Genomic DNA, 22195 nt, shown 5'->3' on the forward strand with positions numbered 1-22195 from the left:
TAAAGCGTCCTTTACTTCTGGGCCTTGGCCGCACGGCTAATCTAATGGCCCATCTGTTAATGGTCAACGCACCGCGCGTGCAATTACCCCACGTCCTTCGTGCGATGAAGGAAACTACCATAACTTGACGCACGATAATCACGAAGATTGGCAGGGTAAGCTCGTCTTCCACATTTTTTAGGCGCCAGCACTCTCGCCCAACGCCGCCGCCATCCGTGAGATCTGACTACCGCCGCCTCCCTCCCCATCCCTTATCGGCGAGAAAGCCTCCTCTAGCAGCTCACAAGACATGCAAACATCGAGGTATTGCCTTGCCTTTATTGCCTGTATGCAGTACGTGTTCTTTGTTTGGGATGTTTCTGTACGTATGATATCCTTATAGCTTTTGTGATTATGGTGAGATAATAGGCAGTGATCGATGTCAATATAATTGTTCTTTGAATTTTAGATCTTAACACTTGTTAGTGGAAATTTTTGTTCAACGCAAATCATCGCTTTGATAAAGATAGCGGATAGAATTATGATCTAAGAAAAAATATCCCTTTCATACGTAACATACATATGACTTTAGAAATTATGTTGCATGACATTATACTTGCACACAAATTTTGACATTTATCTACTCGTTTTTATGAACAGTACGTTGAAAATTGGTGTGTGCGATGTGGATCGTTGGGTGGGCTTTTTAACAAGAATGACACGAGCTCAGCGATGTAAACTCGCTGAAGCTGATTTATAAAGGTTGATTCACATGAAGAGTATAAGTCCACGATCGTCTATACTTAGCCTCATGTTTAAGGCATTTGACGCAGAGTCAGAAACATTCAACTTGCAAAAAGATCAACCCTCGATTACTATAAAAGGAGTCGATGTGGAGGAAATTTTTGGTCTGAAGGACAAAGCAGCAGATGGGCTGGATATTGACACCATCCTTTTTGAGGATGGGGAATATGCACAAAATGAGATACCATCTCATTTTCTGAGCAAGTCCTCGGCAGTCTGAGTATTGATGTGTTGATCTCGGACGCAATCAAGAGCGGATTAGCCGACGATGACTTCCTTCGAAGAGTTGTTCTTGTGGCCCTTGGTACAGTTCTTGCACCACAGTCCAGCTCAACAGTTCCGTTGGAGTATTGGGCAATTGTTAAGTACGTGTCACGTTTGAAGAAATTGAACTTCAATGGTTTCACACATGCTTATTTAATTAACAATATAAAGAAACTGCGTAGTGAACATGAGATGGTGCAATGGCCCCGCGGCAACCTAGCCTTGCTTCAGGTATATTTCTTCTCACCACGTCCATTCTCTTAAAAAAAATCCAACAATGTATAAAGGTGTTTAACTGTTGTGCCAACATATGCAGTATATTTACTATGAAAAAGTGCACCCAACTGGTTCACAATTGACGTCATCAAAGCCGTTGATGAGGAACTGGACAGAAGAAGAGGCGAGAAAGAGAGACAACATTGAATACAAAGATGGACGAGGAACAGGCTTGGTAAGTTTTCTCTTACTCATGTACTATTATCTTCATCATTTCATGTGGACTTACATCATCACTTCATGTGCATTCCTTCTAGATTGACGACGACATATCTGCTAACCACAGAAGGGAGGTGATCCACACACCTGACGTTCCACCAAGATCAAAGAGGAAGCAAAGTAAAAGAGCTAAAGCTTCAGGTTCTAGCATGAAAACGCCAGGTTCAGTGGATGATTCAAGAATGGAGGTCATGGTTGAGCAGATTCTGATTAAACTGACCAATCACATAGACACATCAATAAGCAAACATATGGAAAAATTTGCAGACGTATCTTCTCAGGTGACATGGACTATTTTTTGTATGCTTCTATCAGCTGAAATGCATCTCTACACATCATGACATTAATTACCTTCTGAATTTTGCTCTGCAGAAAGTCCTAAAAATGCTTAACGCGAAAGGAGTTGCGTACAGGGCAGGCAAGGCTGACATGTCTGATGACGAAGATCAGGAGGAGGAAGACAAAAAAGAAGGAGCGGCCTCCACACCTAGCCATGGCGGCCTTCCGCCTAAAGATTTCATGGACGTTGACGACATCAAGTCAGACGGCACTGCATCATTTTTGAATTCAGTTAAGGATCAGCATGACGATGAATTGGAAGATGCAAGTAAGAAGAGTGAGCCGATGGATGATTCGAACTTCGTGACACCCACCGACAAGAAGAAGACTGCTAATGCTGGGTACACGACACCAGCGCCTAAGCACGGAGACACCCCTGAAGTACCCATAATCATCGACGACAAGGCTACACCTGAATCGTCCTACTCGGCACCTATTGATTTAACTCTTCCAGATGCATCAGAAGAATTTGATAGCTTGAACACGATCTGCCGTAAAGCGATAGATAGTGGGAAGAAGGAGGAGAAAAAAGATGATGTATGTGGCAAAAAGGAGGAGAAAAAGGAACATGTCTCTAGGAAGCGCAAACGCAAACCTCCTCGCAAATTAAGTTCCCCAAGCATTGTGATGACCGAGAAATGTCCTAAACGGTTTCCACGCGCAGTCAGAAAAGGTATATTTTCTGAAATATTTTGCACTATATCAAGGAATCATGTTCACATAATTAACTATATATGGTTGTTGTCGATAGGTCCTGATGCTTTGTTCAACAACGAATATGCCACGGACGGATCAAATCCGCTGACACCGGAGATAATTGACGCGGCTGCCGAGTATATTCGGATAATATGCAAAACTACAAAAAAAAACCAAAGAAGTAAGACTGTGTACGAGAATGCAGACGGGGCTGTGGCGAGGGCTGAATTTCTTAAACCTATCCTTGACCGTGGATGGCTGTGCGGCACTGTAAGTCCAACAACCAATGTCATCCTTCTATTTCTCCTAGGCTTGAATATATATGTGCTCTGGAGTGATCACCTGTTTGAATTATATGCAGGTCATTGAGTGTTACTTGGCTGATCTGACATTAAAATTGAAGGATAGGAGAATATGCCCTGCATGGAGGGCAAATTCTATAGTCGAAAATCGACCGAGAAGGCAGCGATGGAAAAAGAGAAACCTTGACGCGACGGATATTGCAGAAATGTCAAGTTGCTACGAAAGATGCGAGCTGGAATATTTTGGCACTAACAAGGTAATGATTGCTTGTACATTATTAAGTGAGAGGTTTCAAAATTAACTATTAATGCTTTAATTATTAACTATGTATTTTTGGTAGGCTTATTTCTCGGTTAACATTGCCAAATGCCACTGGGTCACCGTCGTCATGCACAGTGACAAGAAGGAATTTCAGGTGCTAGACTCGTTATGGGGCCTTGAGCAGAGCAAGAAATTTGTGGAAGAGCTGGTATGACTTTTGATCACGGAATGTAAGACCACCTTGGTACTCAGTGCACTGTACTTATATTTTATGCTTCACAGAGAGAAGAAATCTTGAAGGACGTCGAGTTTGCGAACAATGAGATATCAACAAAGAAGTATCCAGACGTTTCGAAATGGGAAATTAAAAGATACCCAATACCTATGCAAAGTGATACGTGAGTCCACCGTTAATCTTACGCCATTACTATTGATGCCTATTGCAGATAGTTTACCTCTGATCTATATGCAGGAACTCATGTGGACTGTTCCTGTTAGCATGTATGGAGCACTGGGATGGAGATGAACTAACGGCCAAATTTTCGCAGGTTACCTCTTATCTATAGTATCTTTGTTACACACATGTTTATCTCCCGCTAATCTAAAATACATAATAATTGTTGCAGGAAACGATAAACAAGAACAGGAATATGACTGCCGCCAAAATTATAATGGCAGAATCAAACCTGCTCGAGAAGGCGAAGAAGGATGTCCTTGACATCGCGGCGAAAGCACGTGCGTAAAAAACATTATCAGATATTATTTCTACTAGTTGTAATGCTAGGGTGGATTTGTGTCCGGAAGGTCTCATAGACCTGTAGAACTTTTTTACTTTGGGTGGTGAACTTATTTGGGGTTGATGTTATTTGTTCCACAATGAGATAAGTACTTTTTTGCACGATAAAAAGTACAGATAAGTAATTCAACCTTTCGCACGTACATAATTCAAACGAGTAGCACACGACATGACATAGAAAAAGCGGGAAACATAACAAACACATGTTAAAACTAATGAAACTAAACATGACCATCCTCAACTAGCCCCGGCAGCTTCACTGCCATCGTGAACTTCACTCCTCCTCCTCCTCCTCCTCTTCGTCGAAGTTGTAGGGAAGGGTGTGCATCATGTTGCGCGTGGGAAAGTGGCACTCAAAGTTGGTGTAGATGTTGAACGTAGTGAATGCTATGAACTCGCAGCCGCACCAAAAGACTTTGCCGAGGAGCTCGTACGCGTCGTAGCGGTTAGTGAAGGTGACCGTGAGGAACAAGAGGAAGGCGCGCGTGTGGTCACGGGCCTCGTCGAGGCGAAACATCACCGGCGCGTCCGAAGGGAGGTGGGCAAAGCCGGCGGTGAGGAACGCGCGGGCGAGCTCGACCGGTCCCCTCCACCTAGAGATGGCCCACACGCGGAGTGTGTTCTCCACGACGACGCCCGCCGGGTAGCGCCGCTCGGGCACGGTAGGAGGCCGACGGAAGACCGGTGCGTTGAACTGCATCCTACCGGTGCGTTGCAAGGTCTTGGGTGGGGATTTGCTTCAAGTGGAGAATATATGGATTGTTGTCGCGCCGAGTGGAGAGGAAAAGAGGGGGTATAAATAGGGCGCCAAATCGATCAATTACAATGAAACGTCGCGCTGTTTCCGTGTCCGTGGAATGGGTTGCGCGTGTGTATCCATGTCAATGCGGTGCGCCTGAATCAGTCTTCCTTTATTGCTCTGAATCGGCGACCATAAATGGCTCTGCTGCGTCGTCTGCCTCGCTGAGCGCTCGAGTTTGAATGCACATCTGACTTGGTGCGGCGCATGCATGGAAAAGTCTGCGACGGGAGCTAGCATGGCGAAGTCTGCGACGGACAAAACCATGCAACGGTCCGAACCACGTCTCCTCCTAGACTAATCATACTGCAAAGTGAGCCTCTCGCGGATCGCCGTCGCTCAGCAGATCGCAGCCATGCATGAGTATTTCCCTATAAAAGGCCTCCATCCAACGGCGTAGAGCTAGGTATTGTAGGGTCCGCCTGGAGTCGCTTCGACCGCCACGTGAGAATGGCCATTCCTCGGCTCCCGAGCGGCCCCCGCGCACCTCTGCCAATGAAGTTATTGGTGACGCCACGCGTGCCCATCGGCCGCCGCCCACCTCTGCCAATGAATTTATTGGCGACGCCACGCGTGCACAGCGGCCGCCGCCCACCACGGTTGCCTGGGGGCATTATATAGGGGCGCTCGTTCGGCTGCCTCATCTACTCCCGCACAAACCCTAGCCGCCGCACAACCTGCACCGTAGCGCAGCCCACCCACAAGCCCGCGAAGGAATCCATGGCTGGTTTTGGTGGGCGGCGAGGCGGTCGAGGCCGTCGAGGCCGAGGGCGCGGTCGCCGTGCTGGAGCAGCATCACCCAGCCGCTCGCCGTCGCCAGCGCCGTCGTCGTCTTCGGAGGAGGCGACGTGCTTCGAATTCATCCTACGCATCGACCAGGACCCTCTCGGCATCAAGCGGCTTCCGGACAAGTTCGCCGAGTTCGTCGATGGCGTCGAGCCGGCAGAGTTGCAGCTACGGGAGGCCAGCTGCAACTTTCGTCGATGGCGTGTCGAGGTATTGTTCGACGGCCAGGGCAAGATGTACCTGCACACCGGGTGGGACAAGTTCGGCCGCTACCTCGATCTCGAGCCCGGCTGCCAGCTTATCTTCTGCTACGACGGGGATGGCGACATGGTTGTCAAGGTGTTCGACGGCACATCCTGCCGGAGACACTACCACATCAGCGAGTCAAGCTCGAGCACCGACAGTTAGATATTTTCGAGTGTTCTTTCTTTGCAGCGAAAATGGCCACCGGCCAATAGAACCACTAGTGTACGTTTCCAGTCTGGGTGCCTGGGAGTGTTCTTTCTTGGCAGCGAACACAGGAAACACCCGAGGACGACACTAGTTAGGTTTCCTCATTTTTCAATGTTCTAATCTTGTTTTAAACTATGTAATGGTTTGTGTAATGTTCGTATCCGTGTTTAAATGAAAAAGAGAAAAAAAAATTAGGTAAATGTTATTGGTTTCCAAAAATTGTGAAGTTTTTTATTTATTTCAATTTTGATAGTAAACCTATAAATTTCTGTTAAATTCAGGCGAAAAAAAGTTGACAGATAAAGCCATGGCCCATGAGTTCCCTCCCCGCGTCCAATATCCACAATGTCGCACGTTATTCGGCCTAGTACAAATCGGCCTATTACCATTCCGGAGTGTTCCCCGCGTGCATTGGCCCGTTACATGTCTGACAGCCTAGTTTTTTTATTTTTATTTAAATCTGCAGCACATCCGGTTAAATTCAAAAAATTCAAAAAAGTTTTAACCAACGGATTATGTTCACAAAAACGTGTGACATATTGGGTAAAAAAACTGGATTTTTTTTCGAAGGTCGAAAAATCGACTAGCTTAGAAAAACTGGTTTGATGTAACCCAAACGGTTCCGTTTCTAAAAATGTGGATTTTTCGACATTCGAGAAACGCTCCAGAAATTTTTGCACACACTCTGATATCCATCCTAAGACGAAGTATTAAGTTTTTTTCATTTTTTGAATTTCTGTGAAAATAAACTATTAAATTTCAGTTAAATTCGAGTTGGGAAAAAAACAGAAGAAAACTAGAGAACCCTGCTGGATGGGCCATGAGTATTCCTTCCCCGCGTCCATGCTCCACGTTAATGGGCTTAGTTCAAACCGCGTTACATGTCTGACGGCCTAACTGAAAAGGTTTTTAGTTTTGATTTGAATAAATCAGCACCACATCTGGTTAAATTCAAAAAATTCAAAAAAAGTTTTAACCAACGGATTATGTTCACAAAAACGTGTGACATATTGGGTAAAAAAAACTGGATTTTTTTTCAACGGTCGAAAAATCGACTAGCTTAGAAAAAGTGGTTTGATGTAACCCAAACGATTCCGTTTCTAAGAATGTGGATTTTTCGACCTTCGAGAAACGCTCCAGAAATTTTTGCACACACTCTCGTATCCATTCTAAGACGAAGTGTGAAGGTTTTTTCAATTTTTGAATTTCTGTGAAAATAAACAATTAAATTTCAGTTAAATTCGAGTTGAAAAAAAAACAAAAGAAAACTAGAGAACCTTGATGGATGGGCCATGAGTGTTCCTTCCCCGCGTCCATGCTCCACGTTAATGGGCTTAGTAGAAACCGGCCTATTAAATGTTCGGAATATTATCCAACTATCGCGCCTAGCACTGCGTGCCGGCGTTAATGAGCGCCACCGCTCCCGTGGCTCACTCCGGCCTATAAAAAGGGCCGCCTGTCATCGTCCCTCTCACACACAAACCCTAGCCCAACCCTAGCCGCCACCATCTCAAAAAAAATCGACGCCATGGGTGGGACAGGCGGAGGCCGAGCTCGCGGTCGTGGTCGTGGCTGCGGCAGAGCTGCACGCTTGCCGTCGCCTGCCACACCGTCGGCTTCATCGCCGGAGATGGACGTTGAGGGGCCCGTGCTGTTCGAGTTCCTCCTCGTCCTCAAGGGCGACCCACGCGGCATCCAGAGGCTGCCTGACTCCTTTGCCGTCTACGTCGCCGGCGACGACCGCCCGGGCACGATGCATCTGCGGGAGGCTTCATCCGGCTTCTACCGGTGGATCATCGACGTGATCTACGACGCACGCGGCAAGATGTACCTCCACATCGGCTGGGAGAAGTTCGCGCGCCGCCACAGCCTCGAAGCCGGATTCATCCTCCTGTTCTCCTACTTTGGCGACAGGGACATGAGCGTCAAGGTCTTCGACGAGACGCGCTGCCGCCGGGACAAGCACGACAACCACGGCGACAGCACCGACGAGGAGGACGACTGATGAAGAGTGTTGTTTCTTCGCAGCGAATATGTGCATCGAGGTTTCTGTCTGTTCTCCCTCGCAAGAACCAACAGGGGCACCGTCACCAGCTGGATTTTCCAGTTTCAGTGACTAGGTGTGCCCTCGAGTGTTCTTTCTTGGCAGCGAACACATGAAACCTTCGATGCACGGCCTAGTTCGGTTTAGTTTTTTTGCAATATTTTTGTTTGTGTCAACCATGGTTCAAACTATGTATTAGTTTGGGGAAAACCATATTCCTAATTATGTCTTCGTGTAAACCACGTTCTCAATTATGTATTAGTTTGTGGAAATTGAAATAAAAATGACAAAACAAAGTTGAAATCTACATGAATAATCTGGGGTAGACCATGGTGAGTTGCACCCAAACACCCCAAGTATAGGGTTTTAGGCCAAAACATGCATTTTTGGGGCAAATCAAGTGGCTGGGGATGGCAGGGTGAGGCCACACTTGGCACATGGATGCACCATTGCATGCCCCACACTGCTACCATTGGCATCTACATGAATAATATGGGGTAGACCATGGTGAGTTGCACCCAGACACCCCAAATATAGAGTTTTAGGCCAAAACATGCACTTTTGGGGCAAACAAGTAGGTGGGGATGCCAATGTGAGGCCACACTTGGCACATGGGTGCACCTTGCATGCCCCATACTTCTACCCTTGTCACCTAAATGAATAATCTGGGGTAGACGATGGTGAGTTGCACCCAGACACCCCAAATATAGGGTTTTTGGCCAAAACATGCACTTTCTTAAGGGTTCACAACTCTAGCAATATGTGACTATTTTTTTCTCCTTTCTTACCTGTAGCTTCTATGGTAACCAAACTTTTATATTTGTGTCCACCATGGTTCAAACTATGTATAAGTTTGTGGAAAACCATGTTCCAAACTGTGTCTTCGTGTAAACCACGTTCCCAATTATGTATTAGTTTGTGGAAATTGAAATAAAAATACCAAAAAAAAGTATTTTAAAGGTTTCGTGTGTTTTTTGTTGGCAGCGAACACACGAAACCTTCGATGCACGGCCTAGTTATTTTTTTTGCAATATTTTATATTTGTGTTAACCATGGTTCAAACTATGTATTAGTTTGTGGAAAACCATGTTCCTAATTATGTCTTACTGTAAACCACATTTCCAATTATGTATTAGTTTGTGGAAATTGAAATAAAAATGCCATGATGCATGCCCCACACTCCTACCCTTGTAATCTACATGAATAATATAGGGTAGATAATGGTGAGTTGCACCTAGACACCCTAAATATAGGGTTTTTAGGCGAAAACATGCAATTTTTGGGCAAATCAAGTCGATGGGGATGCCAAATCAAGTGGATGGATGTGGATGTGGATGGGGTTGCCAGGGTGAGTCCAACTGAGTGCATGGTTATTTCATGTGAGAACCCAAGGAGACTTAACACGGAATGGTGCATGGTCTATTTAGTCAACGTCGAAATAATCACAAGTACACAAATATGTGACTATTTTTTACCTCAAGCTCATATGTGACTATTTTTTACTCCTTTCTTACCTGTACCTTCTATGGTAATCAAACTTGTTGATTTTAGCTAACATCTCTACGTGGCAATGACTTTGTTATCGAGGGATCGAACAAGTTTGGCTACGGAGACTGAGCAGTCTATGTGAAAAACTATCTATGTATGAGAATAACAAACAAGGCATTCATGCATAACAGTTATAACTAGCATTTATCTAGATAAAAGAGTAACAGTTATAACTAACATTTATCTAAACAAGGCATTCATACATAACAGTTATAACTAGCATTTGTCTAAACAAGGCATTCATGCATAACAGTTATAACTAGCATTTATCTAAACAAGCAGGCATTCATGCATAACACTGGAGATATAAGTTCTTAGTACTAAGAAATTCCATAAGTAGAACTTAAGGTTCTACGTACACACATTAAACCTAAAAGTTCTTAGTTATCCATTACAACCAGACAGAAATAAGCTCCAAGGACATAACATATATACGGCGGCGAGCATCGGGCTGAGGCATGCATGGTAGGTTCACATGTTGCGACGCCTCTTGAGGATCCTGCCGAAACGGGGAAGGCGAGGACCCAGCCGAAACCTTGCAAGTGCCTCGTGGTCAGCCTTGCCCTGCCACTCGTGGGCGCTGTGGCGAGTGTCCATAGTATGCATCTCAAGGGAAGCCAGCAAGCCGTCCTTCACCTTGCAGGGACAGAAGGGGCAAGCATGCCTTCCCCTACGCACTGTCTTCAGAATCCGAGACTCGAATCCCTTGACCTGCCTCTGCACGTAGGACTCAAAGTTGTCCTCGTCGACGTCGTCATCTATGTTGTACTGCAAATAAAATTAGTTAGTCATGTGCTTCATACATGGAAGGACAGTATTCATTTCATTGAACAAAACAGACTACACATGAGGAATAATCCTACAAGAAAATTAGAACCGATGAGACATTGGATATGCCTCACCTGGAACATACTTCATCTAAAAGAAAGAACTATTACAATTGGTCGCAAAAAATGAGAGGTAGCTAACAATCCCCACCATAGTACTACAGACAAATGTGTGTTCCTTATTAGTTTTGCAGGACAAGGGGCACAGTACCGAATTGACTCTGCCCATAGATTCCAATTTTTTCTCATGATTCATTTTTTGTAAATTCTGTTTTCCCAAAGTTCATTTCTACGAAACATTGTTAGGAAAAGAAACCTTTCACTTTTGAACCGCTTTAAGGCTGGTCAGAGTGCATAGTATCATATAGTAGTATCATGCATATGATACTTTTGTATGATACTATCTCTATAGTGGGTGGTATTATAGTGTAGTATCATAAACTTGTAAATTTATTATTTTGTAGAATCCCAATGTAAATCTATGTACAAGATCTATTTGGTATTTACTTTTCTCGTAACGTGCGCTATGATACAGTATCTACCTATGTTACTCTAATCATATCTCTCCTCATTAATTAGATACCACATCATCATTTTTGTGGGCCTAGGATGCATAATACTACCTATGATACTAGCACTATGGCCAGCCTAACCAATCAGCAGCTTGTATTCATTTTTTTTCTTTAAATGCCTCTATTAAATAGAGCAAGTGGATCGTCATTTTAGCTCACTGATTTAATGCCTAAAAAAATAGAAGAGAGACATGCATTGGGGCAAGGAGTAATTATATGATGTGATTAATTAGCAAATTAAATGGAAGCAGGCCTTATTTGATATGTGTTTTGGAACAAGTAGTTCTTCACAAATAATATTAGATACATTGCTCAATAATATTTTAACAACCACAAATAAGGATACATTAGGCATGGTAGAGTACAATGTGTAAAGTCTATACGATGAAGCATTTATGTATAAGAGGAATCAGATGGCATTGTACTACATTTATATTACATCAGAATATAGTGATGTAAATGGAAAAGATGCCATCACTCACCGATATCAGTAAACCCTAGGTATGATTTTCAATCATTTTAGGTCACTCATTGCATGCCTTGATCCCAGCCCCCAATAATCATTTTTGGTTTCTCAATGTTGTTACTAGCATGCACAACATTTATAAGCATCTTCTTGATTAATAAGCATATGTTTTGACAGAATACGGCACTTTATTCATTAACCCATATCAATACAAAGGGTCTTCTGGATGCAAGCTGGAGCATAATTGGAAATAAAACCGAAGGACGCTAGATTACAGGATCTAGCTAAAATGTGTGCCGCTTCATTTAAAGAGCGTTTAACAGGCAGCAATAGATTCAACAGACAAGTTTGATGTCCTTTATCAACACTCCCACCTGAGACCGATCAAGCACAGTGGTGTTTATTCGTTGGATCAAGGACAAGCAATCAGTGACGAAGATCACCTTTGAAAAAACCCTATTTCTAGTGACCAGCACCGCTTGTCGAAGAGCCAAAGCTTCAGCAATCTCCGGAGAGGTAAAAGATTGCATCAGTGACGAATCAAGGACAAGCAATCAGTGACGAATGAGGGATTTTTTTACAAAAAGTTCAAGGTCTCTTCAAAACCATGCGCATCCACTTATTTGTGGACGGAGGGAGTAGATCTACCTCGCAGGGCTCGATGTACTCGCGGACATAGCTGCGTTTACCAGATCGACATAGCATCCACGCGCATCTACTACATCGACTTTGCAGGGGTTACCAGATCTGAGAGGGGAGACATAGCTTTACCTCGCAGGGCTGGACGTACTGGCTGGCCTCGTACAAGGCGTCGATTTCCTTGAACGCCGCCTCCCTCTCGGCAGCGGCGCGAGCAGCAGCAGCCACCGCATCAGCGCTGTCGCCCAGATCAGCACCAGCAGCTCCCGCGCCGCCGTCCGCCACCGCACCTGCGCCGCCGCCCAGATCAGGACCAGCAGCTCCCGCTCCCGCTCCCGCGGCCGCCCCCGTAGCCGCAGCCGCTCCCTCTCCGCCCTCCAAACCAGCAGCAGCCGCGGCAAGGTTCATGTCCATTGCCGGATCTGTGCTTCGCCGAAGAAATGGGAGTGTAGGGAGAGAGGCTTTGTTCGCCGAAGAACTAGGGTTAGGGTTTTCTCTCCTCTGCTTTTTGCCAGAAATGGGGATGGTGGGGAGGGGATGCGGCCGAGTGGGGATAAAGTAGTGGACTCTTCTGGACTGTGCGCGTGGGCGTGGACCCGTGTGTGGACCCGTGGGCATGGACGGGCGTGTACGCGGAAGGGGTATGTACGCGGAAGGGGTACGGGCGTGTACGCGGAAGAGGTACGGGCGTGTATGTATTCTCGCGGTGATACGCGTACCCCCTCGGCTAACGGGTCCTGCGGGTTTTGGGTCGGGTATTTCTGTACCCAAATCGAAGCTGAAAAGTCAATCATGCCCCTCGCCGCAGATTAATCTGGGTCATCCTTGTGTTTCGCTCAACATAACCGTTCGACGTTGGGGGTCTATGGAAGCACTCGCCAAAATCAATTTCCATAAAAATGAATTGTTCTGTTTCGGTGATGCCCAAAATGATACGGCTCTATATACAGAGTTGTTTCGTTTTGGGCAAGGCCAATTTTCTATTCGCTATTTGGGTATTCTGATTCATTATCGGAGACTTACAATTGCTGAATGGAAAATAGTGGAAGAAAGATTACCAAAAATGTCTTAGTAGTTGGAAGGGTAATTTTTTGTCCCTGGGGGGAAGATTGGTACTCATTAATTCGGTACTAACAAATATTGTACTGTATATGTTATAATTCTTTCTACTACCGAAAAAAATTCTGCATAAACTCGATTTTTATCGATCCAGATTCTTTTGGCAAGGGGACAGCGAGAAAAAGAAATATCGACTGGTTAAATGGAGTATAGTTTGTAGTCCCAAAGATCAATGCGGGCTTGGAGTTCATGACCTGGAGGTTAAGAATTCAGCTCTGCTAGGTAAATGCATGTTTAAGCTTCTTACCCAGGATGGGATTTGGCAAAGCCTTCTTCGGAGAAAATATATCGGCTCGAAGACGTTATCCCAAGTGGTTTGAAAACCTGGGGATTCACACATCTAGGCTGGTCTCATGGCGACAAAAAATGTTTTTTTTCGCTATGGTACTTTCTCGATCAAGAATGGAGCACATATACGGTTCTGGGAAGATGTCTGGTTAGACAATGCACCCTTAAGTGAACAGTATCCTGCTTTATATAGTACTGTTCGTCACAAAGGTGATACCATTGCCACAATAATGGATACCTTACCTCCGAATGTGACGTTCAGTCGGGTTTTGCTTGGACAGAGGCTATTTGCATGGAATTCCCTAATTCAATGGTTGTGAGATATTCACCTATCGCCTGAACCTGACGAATTTAGATGGAATCTTCATGTAGATGGTACCTTCTCGGTCAAATCATTATACAATGCGATCCTTATTCTGATATACTAGTTGATAATAATAAGAAAATTCGGAAGATGAAGATACCACTAAAAATAAAAAAATTGGATGGTATCTTCGTCGAGGAGTTATTCTCACCAAAGACTATCTTGTTAAGTGAAATTGGCACGGAAGTACACGGTGTGTTTTCTGTCATCATGATCAAACCACTAAACACCTATTCTTTCAGTGCCAATTTGCGAGATCTATATGGTTAGTCATCCAAGTAGCGTCTAGCCTGTATCCTTCGACTAGTGTGGCCAATGTCTTTGGAAATTAGCTTCACGGTATCGATTCAAGGTTCAAGTTGCTTCTTAGGGTGGGGGCGCTAGCAGTTATCTAGGCGCTCTGGCTAAGTAGAAATGACAAGATTTTTAACAATAAAAATTGCTCTTTGTTGCAGATCATCTACAGATGTACAGATATTCTCCGTTTGTGGTTACCTCTTTAGCGAGTGGAGAACCGAGACCTATTTACGGAGGTCTGTACACAGTTGAAGGCTACGGCGAGGGATACTTTTTCCCTACATGGGTGGCAGCATAGTCTACGGATTGAACCTCCACCCACACCTTAGGCGTAATATGATTCATCGCTTCGATATGTATTCTGCCTAGTTTTTTTTTTCATCTTTTGTTTTGAGATACTTAAACGGCTGTGTGCATCCTGGTTATGCAGAAACTAGATGTAATTGCTTGTCAAAGTAATAAAGCATCCTTTATCGAAAAAAAAACTTCTAGACTAATATGAATTAATCAAGGGTGAATCCAACCGTTGGAAACTTCACAGAGCTCTTACTTATCAGTTCTTTTTTTGTTAGGGAACAAACTTTGCTTCTGCGAGAAAAGTTGAATTAATATGGGCTGACAGAACTTACTGCTACGACTAGTTTCAGCCTGCGCAGCTAAGAGTCCAATGGAAAATCACTGATCAAATTGTCCCCCATACAACACTGGCAGAGCTTAGGAACTGATCTAAAAGGGCCGGCCTGACATGACTAGGCCGAATAGTTTGGAGTTATGGCCCAACTTCCCAAACCATAGGTCACACCGATTGGTTATGTTATTAGAACTGTGTAGTGACTCTCGCCCCCACGCGGCGGCACCGCACCCGCCATGGCGACCGCCGGCGCCTTTTCCTCTCGCCCCCTGTGCGCCTTTCTCCCCTGCCGCCGCCGCCCTAGGCGCTGCCAGGCAAAGCCTTGGTGACATGGCGGCGGTGGTGGATTCTCCTCGGCTGCGGATCGGTCGGCACGACGGCGGTGATCGGCCAGGCCTTCTCGGATGCGGCAGTGCGGGAAGGCGGCGGCCACGATGCCGATCTGCACGCGTCGTACGTCGGCGTTGAGGCGCTACTGGGCTTCTCTTGCGTCATGAGGAATCCTAGGGCAACAACCGTAGGCATGGCGGTGGTGACCATCTTCTCCGTCGGAGGTGGTCGACCAGATTGGGTTGGGTGTGGCGATCTCCTGATCTCACATCTAGTCCTAGCAGCAATTTGGGGATGCGCGGCTGCCGATGAAAACCGTGCTCAGACCTTGATCGTGGCGGGCGATGGTGATGCCACGCGTCGTAACCTTCTTGAAGGCATCGTCGTTGTAGTCTGTGTCTACCCACTCGTGCTGCTCCGGGGGGAACCCCAGATCTGGGTCTCCCGGATCGGACGATGGCGGTGCTCTATGCGTCGTTCTACCTCTTGGGGCATCGTTTTTGGAGCAGTTGTTGGATGGTGGTGGGCTGCGGGGGTTTGGTGTTCTTCTACCGCGTCGACAATGGTGTCTTGGCGGCGTGGCGCAGCGGAGTATCGGTGTTGGACGCAGGATGATGAACGTGCGTAGGATGGTGGTGATGTCAGGCGTCATGGAGGCGTCGATGGCAGGTCTGACAAGGTCAATGCGGGCATCCCTCTTGGAGATGGGTTCGAGGAAGACGGCGGTAGCGACTTCTACGGCGTCTGCAATAGCGTGCGCTGAGGGTCTGCTTGACTAGGTGTGCTTCTCACCCGCCAATGGGCGGCTTGGGAAGGCATTCGGTTTTAGATGATGTGCGTTGGTGTATTGTCAGGGTAATGGCCCTGTTCATGGTAAACCCCTTCATCGTTCTTGTAGGTATAGCGAGTTGTCGCTAGAAAGGTGCCTTCGAGTTGATCTTTGTATCCTTTGTAAGGCTTTGTGAATGATCTAATAAAGAAAAGTTGTGTGCATCCTTTGGATGTAGAGGCTAAGGCTATGCTCCCATTTCGAAAAAAAACACTGATTTTCTTCTTCTTTCTCATTCTCAGATCCCAACTAAAGAAAAGGTTTTCTCATGCATCATCCAAGTTCCGACATAGTGAACGACAAGGGTTGTTTCCTCCTCTCACCCCCGCGTGGCGCTAGGTGGAAACCCTAGATAGCCGTTGCCGCCAGCCACCCCACCCCTCCTTCCTCCTCCCACCGCCGCCATGAGGCGCGGCCGAGCTTTTCCTGGTCGTTGCCGGGGGCGGCGAGGCCTGCTCATCCCCTGGCGTGGTGGATCGGCGTGGAAAGGATCCTCCCCGGTTGGGTGTGGTGCGCTCGCCGGGCACCACAACATGATGGATGCTCGATTCGCGGTGTCGTGAGCGGCGGTGCGTGTAGGGCATCATTGGCACGGCGGATGGCAACCTGGGCGCCGGTCTGGGTGGCATCCTGGTGATAGTGGTGGTGGCCGCTGGCGGCGGGCCATGCCAGCGGTGGAGGTGCGAGGTGGGACGAACCAAATGGGTGTAAGCCCTAGGTCAGTCTTCCCATTTCCCTCTCCGTGATCTTGGTTGTCGCCGGTGGAGGGTCGGTCGGTTGCAAGGTGTCTCGCCGTGTTGCCTCGAACTGCCTGTAATAGTCGGCGACGCTGGGCCCGAGCTGAATAATGGTGGCGCGGTCCTCGGGTCTTTCTTATGCGAAGATGAAGACCTACCTGAGGCATGTCCGTCTTGATCTGGATGGAGTGATGATGAGTTTTGGAAAGCTCCGCCAGCGAATGGAACAGTGCATATTTTACCTGGAGTTTACTAGATCGGGTGGTTCGGTCGTGCGCACCGATGCTTTTATTCTGACCGTTTGGTTCCGGAGGGAGCGACGTGAAACTCTGTTCTGTGTCGCCATCAGATGACATTCTGGTACATGGTGAAATCAGAGGCGGGAAATATGACGAAGGTCGGATTGGAGGACTAGCAATAGAGGTTCAAGTCTCTGTATCATTGAAGGGCTTGCTTAGTGTTCTGAATTTCACAGCAACAATATGCAGGTGGGGGCGGCAATATGCTTGGTGTTCAGAGTTTTACATTTCAGTGTGAAAATCCGTCTGGCCTTAACTGGTTGTGCCTGGCAATGGTTTTGTTGAAGACATTTTTTTTGGCTAGGTGCATCCGTAATACTATTAGGATATTGCGTAGTTGCAGAAGCTAAATATAATTGATATCTTCTTAATATTACACTTTATCAAAAAGAAAAAAAGTTCCGACATAGTACTAGATCTTCATTCATACGGTAAGGAGCAATCACGTCACTTGACGTCACAACAGAACATATGGTCGTCCCAAATTCCCAATGCAGAGGAAAGAACATAATACTCCTGCAACACAAAAGAAACCGAAAGAGAAGGCGACGACATATGGATGTACAAAAGATGTCGGATCAGTAAATCAATTTCTTCTCCGTAGAAGTGTAGAACACCTAAAATCAACGGGGCTATTTCGCTAGGGAAATGACCATACGTTGCATTAGATAGTAGGTTAATCTGGCCTGTTAGAAGATAACCTTAGCAGTCCACCGTCCGAGCAAAGAAAGATGGAGCCAGATTGGGTTCCTCCTATATACACTTCTCACAAGGTGTCGACCTCAAACTCATCTTTCTCCTCTCTATACGGCATGAATGAATATACTCATGGAGGAGCTTGTATGTCTCACCGCCTCGTATATATGTGCGGCTGGATTATTTGAGATCTTGAGTTAAAATTAAGCTGATTGGAAGAAGATCACTCCACTTCTTGCTCACTTGGCCGAGTAGGAGGTGTCGGCCTTCCAGCCCTCAGGAATGACATCCTCGACTTCGGATTTGGTGCCGCCCTCGGTGGTGTAGCGGACGGTGAATGGTCCCGTCAGCTTATCGGGGGTGTCGATCCTCCAGACAGCTCCCCACGACTCCTTGAGCTCGATCCACTTATCCTTGCCCTTCTCCTTGATGTCCACGGCCACCACGTCGCCGTCGCCGTCGACGTACTTCACCAGAATAGCCAGGTAGTTGGGGTTGGAACCCTTCTCGACGTGGAACGTTGGCTTGGTGCCGTCCGGGTACTTGCACTTGACCCGCCTGAACTGGAGCTCCAGCTCGCCGGCGCTGCGGAGCTTCTGCTCCTCGCCCTTCTTCGCCATGGACCCGAATGCGTGGCCCGAGAGGTCGAAGTGGTAGGGTGCGATAGGCTCCTCATTGTCGTCGGTGATTGTGACGGTGACAGCCTCACCGGAGCAGGACTCGGGCTTGGTGCACTTGATCTCGAAGCAGGAGCCGCAGCCGCGGCCGTCCTTGAAGATGGGGGTGTTGCCGCAGCCGGTCATGCCGTTGAACGGCGCCTTGTCGACGTCCTTGTACCCGCACGCGCCTCCGTTGTCCTTGGGACCGGCGCCGGTCGGCTTGCCGTACCAGGTGCTCTTCGCGTCCAGCCACTTGTCGCCGTACTCGGCCGTGATGTTGGGACCCGGTGGTACCTTCGCGATGCCGTGCGCGCTGCCCAGGAACACGGCGAACAGCGCTACCACAAGGAGCACCGACGAGGAGGACGCCATCTTGTCTTGAATTTGTAATTGCTGATGTAGTGTGCCTCTACATTCTACAATCGATGTGTTTTTATAAGACAGATAACAGAGTGCTGGACCAGCGGGGAAGGCTCCGGCGTTGTCGGTGGTTTACGCGGCTAGCCGTGACCAGGCAAAATTGTCCGTACATGCATACCCGGCTCGCCATCATCTTCGGAGGTGCATGTCCTCGAGAGCTCGACCGGTCTATGACGTGAACGTAAGTTTGGGGTTGCTTGTAATTATCGTGTTCTCTGAGTCGCCGTTAAATAGACGTACCATAGGATGGAGTATTTATCAGCTCGACATCAAAATGTCAGCAGACACACCGGAGCATGATAAAGATTTTATGGCACCTGAACTGTAAGGCCACTCACAATGCATTGTTTTTTTTCGATAATGGATATTTAATTACTTCAAAGTTTTAAGCATTACATTTGGTCTATGCTGAGATGCACACAATCGCTTATAAAGCATGGAAAAAACTCGATACAAAAACATCGTGATGTTGTATCGACCACTAAGGCATTGTTTGGCAGGCCGGGTTTAAGGTGGATTTCTGTGTATTTTCCCCGTGTAAGCCAATACTCTCAGAAACACTCCAGTGACGTTTGGCAGCCTGGTTTTGGTTGGTCCGAAACTCAGGAATCCCCGGAAATCACGTCGGGTAGAGGTGGATTGAAAACGCCTGGACTACCTCGCGTTTTTTACTCGCCTCAAAGCTGCACGGCTGTGCACCAACGCTGGTTGGTTTTCTCTCGGGGACAAAGAGCACTACAGCACAAGGACACAAAGTGCTCCCGGCTCCAATCTAGCTGCTTAATTTTTTTCGCCTCGCGACTGTGTATGAGAATTGATATAGCAGTACTTGATATTGTAATAAGCACCAGCGCTTGAGCACTCGTGTGCGTATCAATTTCCATGATCAAGCATACCTCGCGATCAACGCTACTGGGCAATCTTCTATCAGCGCTATGGAAATTTAATTTTGGGTGTAGATCGTTTTTAACAAAAAATTTTTTTGAAACAGATCGTTTTTAACAAGTTGGTTCTAAACATCCCTGCCTTCCAAACAGACAAATAAATGGAGTGTATTAATGAGGAGGGGATTGTGGTGTAACAAAGTGTTTTGAGTGACAAGAGTGTTTTCACCCAATCCACTTAAAAATATACTCTCAAATACTCACTAACACACTCTTGCCAAACAAGACCTAAGGGTAAATCCTAAGATTATGCTGCCACCCATGTTATGTAATAAACTCCCTTGATGTGTCCTACAAAAGTGTAGACACCTCCGTAGGTAGGTCACGATTCTCCTTAACCTGAAGAGAGACAATGAATGGAGCAAAGTACTGCACCGGTAGATGACCTACATAAGCGAAGATTTTTTATTATTAAATATTTTATCATTTCTACATAGGCAAAGCGCCAAATAACAGGGCAAGCGCAGCCTAATAAGATCTTTAAACCTATTTTCTACCCCCATTAAGCCAATGACCAAAAGAAATTGACCACGCTTCGTGGCGGGTACCTGAAGCACTACGTTAATTTTCGCCGAAGTGTTGTCACGATTATACTGTAGGTACGCAAAAACATGTCCTGCTCTATAGCAACCGTGTTGGCGACTCCTCTCCATGCACCCGTGATTCCTCATCGGCGACGCTCGAGCTCCATCACACCCTCGCCACCCTCTCTAGAGTCTAGACCCACAAGCCGTCGCACTCCGCAATTTTTAGAACCGCAACCAAGTAACGTCCCCGCCGCTAGTCCAAGCCGTTTGACAAGCCTCCAAACCTACGTCCTCCGCAATTGTTGGAAAGCACTTCTACAATGCAAGACCGTGCGATCTAGATCGAAAGGAGAAGAGAAAGCACTCTGTTAGGTCAGAGAGTGTGCCCAGGAAATTATTAGATTTTGGGATATAGGAGACCAAGTGCAGTTTTTGTTGTTGTTGGAACGCACCGTTATATGAGTCAAGATCGTGTGATCCAGAACGATCGGAGGAAACGAAGGAGCACTCTGTAAGGCCAGATGGTGTTGGATAATTAGGCATAATTTTTATGGTTAATTTCACAGTATAAGCACGAACATGTGAAATTCGGAATACTAGATGCATTAATCAATATGAATAGTAGCAGGGCATACGATACAACATCCATCACTAAATAGATCGGGATATATATGTCCCACGTGTACCGATCTGGTGGAGGTGGTGGTGGAGGTGTAGCAGTCGTCGTACTCATCTTGCATAGCAGCACGCGAGTGAGGATCATTAAGAGCGGAATGAAGATTACGGGGTTCTCCTGTAGAGCCAAGCATACCATAGCGTATAGTTTCATCGGTATATTTTTTCGGGTGACTTATACCTTTTTGTAGGCGTGTACGGACCCCAGGAGGCAGCGCAGGAGGTGCAGCGACGGATGCACCACAAGGTGTTGTAGAAGATCCATCCGGTGCAGCGGCGTTGACGCGCACATGCACACGGGAAGGCATCATCGTAACGGCAGGTGGGGGCGACGTGGCAGGGGCGCGATCGGGCGGCAACATGGCAGCCGCGGGATGGGCGGGGGAGAATTTGCCAGAGGCGGTGGCCGACGCGGCGCGCGAACTAGCGACCAGCATGGAGAACGAGGATGGGACAACATCCTCCTCGGGATCGCTGCCAGAACCAGGGAAATGTCCCCAGAATCCTCCTCGGAGTCCGTTCTGTTGTATTCTTTTTTGTGTGCTTCAGATGATGATTGTGGCGTCATGGGAGCTTCGTTTTGAGTGAAATTTTCACCAACGGCTGTGTTTTCCTATGGAACATCATAGAGAGGAACAGTAATAGGTACAATGGTAGGCATATGATCATCAATATTATGTGCACCCTCATGAGGAGTATGTGTGGGAAGAAGTAAAATTTGTTGTTTGAGGAGGGCGTCGGCGTTAGGATGCAAGGCTTGGAAAGGAAAAACATTTTCATCAAAGACAACGTCACAGATATATAGACACATCATGTAGAAACATCAAGACACTTAACTCCTTTATGTATGGGGCTATAGCCAAGAAAGACACACCGTTTGGAACGGAAAGCATGCTTGCTTGTATTGTAAGGACGGAGATTAGGCCAAGAAGCATAACCAAAAGTGCAAAGAGCATCATAATTAGGTGTAACATGAAGGAGACGCTCAGCTGGAGACTCAAGATTAATGACCTTTCTAGGAAGCAAATTAATGAGAAAAATAGCAGTGAGAAAAGCTTCATCCCAATATTTAATAGGCATATATGTATTAGCAAGTAAAGCAAGACCAACTTCAACTATATGGCGGTGTCTTCTTTCAGCAGAGCCATTTTGTTGGTGGGCCTGTGGACATGAAACATGATGTGTAATACAGCTTTTAGGAAGAAGGAATTGAGTTTCTCATACTCACCCCCACCCCCTCCCTCAATCAGTTTGCATAGTGACAATTTTCCTATCAAACTTGCACTCAACATATTGCTAGTAATTAATA

General features: G+C 46.5%; 2 protein-coding genes across 2 annotated transcripts; one reads left to right on the forward strand and one right to left on the reverse strand.

The window, feature by feature from the left end:
- The first annotated feature begins 1239 nt into the window (after positions 1-1239).
- Positions 1240-3884, forward strand: LOC139830405 (uncharacterized). The gene is made up of 10 exons (XM_071818407.1): positions 1240-1278; positions 1364-1498; positions 1581-1823; positions 1915-2554; positions 2633-2847; positions 2939-3136; positions 3221-3349; positions 3424-3539; positions 3614-3689; positions 3768-3884. The coding sequence occupies exons 1-10, from the start codon at positions 1240-1242 to the stop codon at positions 3882-3884; spliced, it is 1908 nt and encodes a 635-aa protein (XP_071674508.1).
- Positions 3885-17527: 13643 nt separating this feature from the next.
- On the reverse strand, positions 17528-18743 carry LOC139829977 (pollen allergen Lol p 1-like). Its single transcript, XM_071819577.1, has one exon. The coding sequence runs from the start codon at positions 18690-18692 to the stop codon at positions 17901-17903; it is 792 nt and encodes a 263-aa protein (XP_071675678.1). The 5' UTR covers positions 18693-18743; the 3' UTR covers positions 17528-17900.
- Between the last annotated feature and the right edge of the window lie 3452 nt (positions 18744-22195).

The sequence above is a fragment of the Lolium perenne genome, chromosome 4 (genome assembly GCF_019359855.2).
Source record: "Lolium perenne isolate Kyuss_39 chromosome 4, Kyuss_2.0, whole genome shotgun sequence".
Lineage (NCBI taxonomy): Eukaryota > Viridiplantae > Streptophyta > Magnoliopsida > Poales > Poaceae > Lolium > Lolium perenne.

What these genes read in the sequence shown, in the direction of transcription:
- LOC139830405 (XM_071818407.1), top strand. Translation starts at nt 1,240, where the DNA reads ATGGTGCAATGGCCCCGCGGCAACCTAGCCTTGCTTCAG. An exon ending in TCCACGCGCAGTCAGAAAAG is followed by an intron (nt 2,555 to 2,632) that starts GTATATTTTCTG and finishes TGTTGTCGATAG; the next exon opens with GTCCTGATGCTTTGTTCAAC. An exon ending in TAACGGCCAAATTTTCGCAG is followed by an intron (nt 3,690 to 3,767) that starts GTTACCTCTTAT and finishes TAATTGTTGCAG; the next exon opens with GAAACGATAAACAAGAACAG.
- LOC139829977 (XM_071819577.1), bottom strand. Translation starts at nt 18,692, where the DNA reads ATGGCGTCCTCCTCGTCGGTGCTCCTTGTGGTAGCGCTGTTCGCCGTG.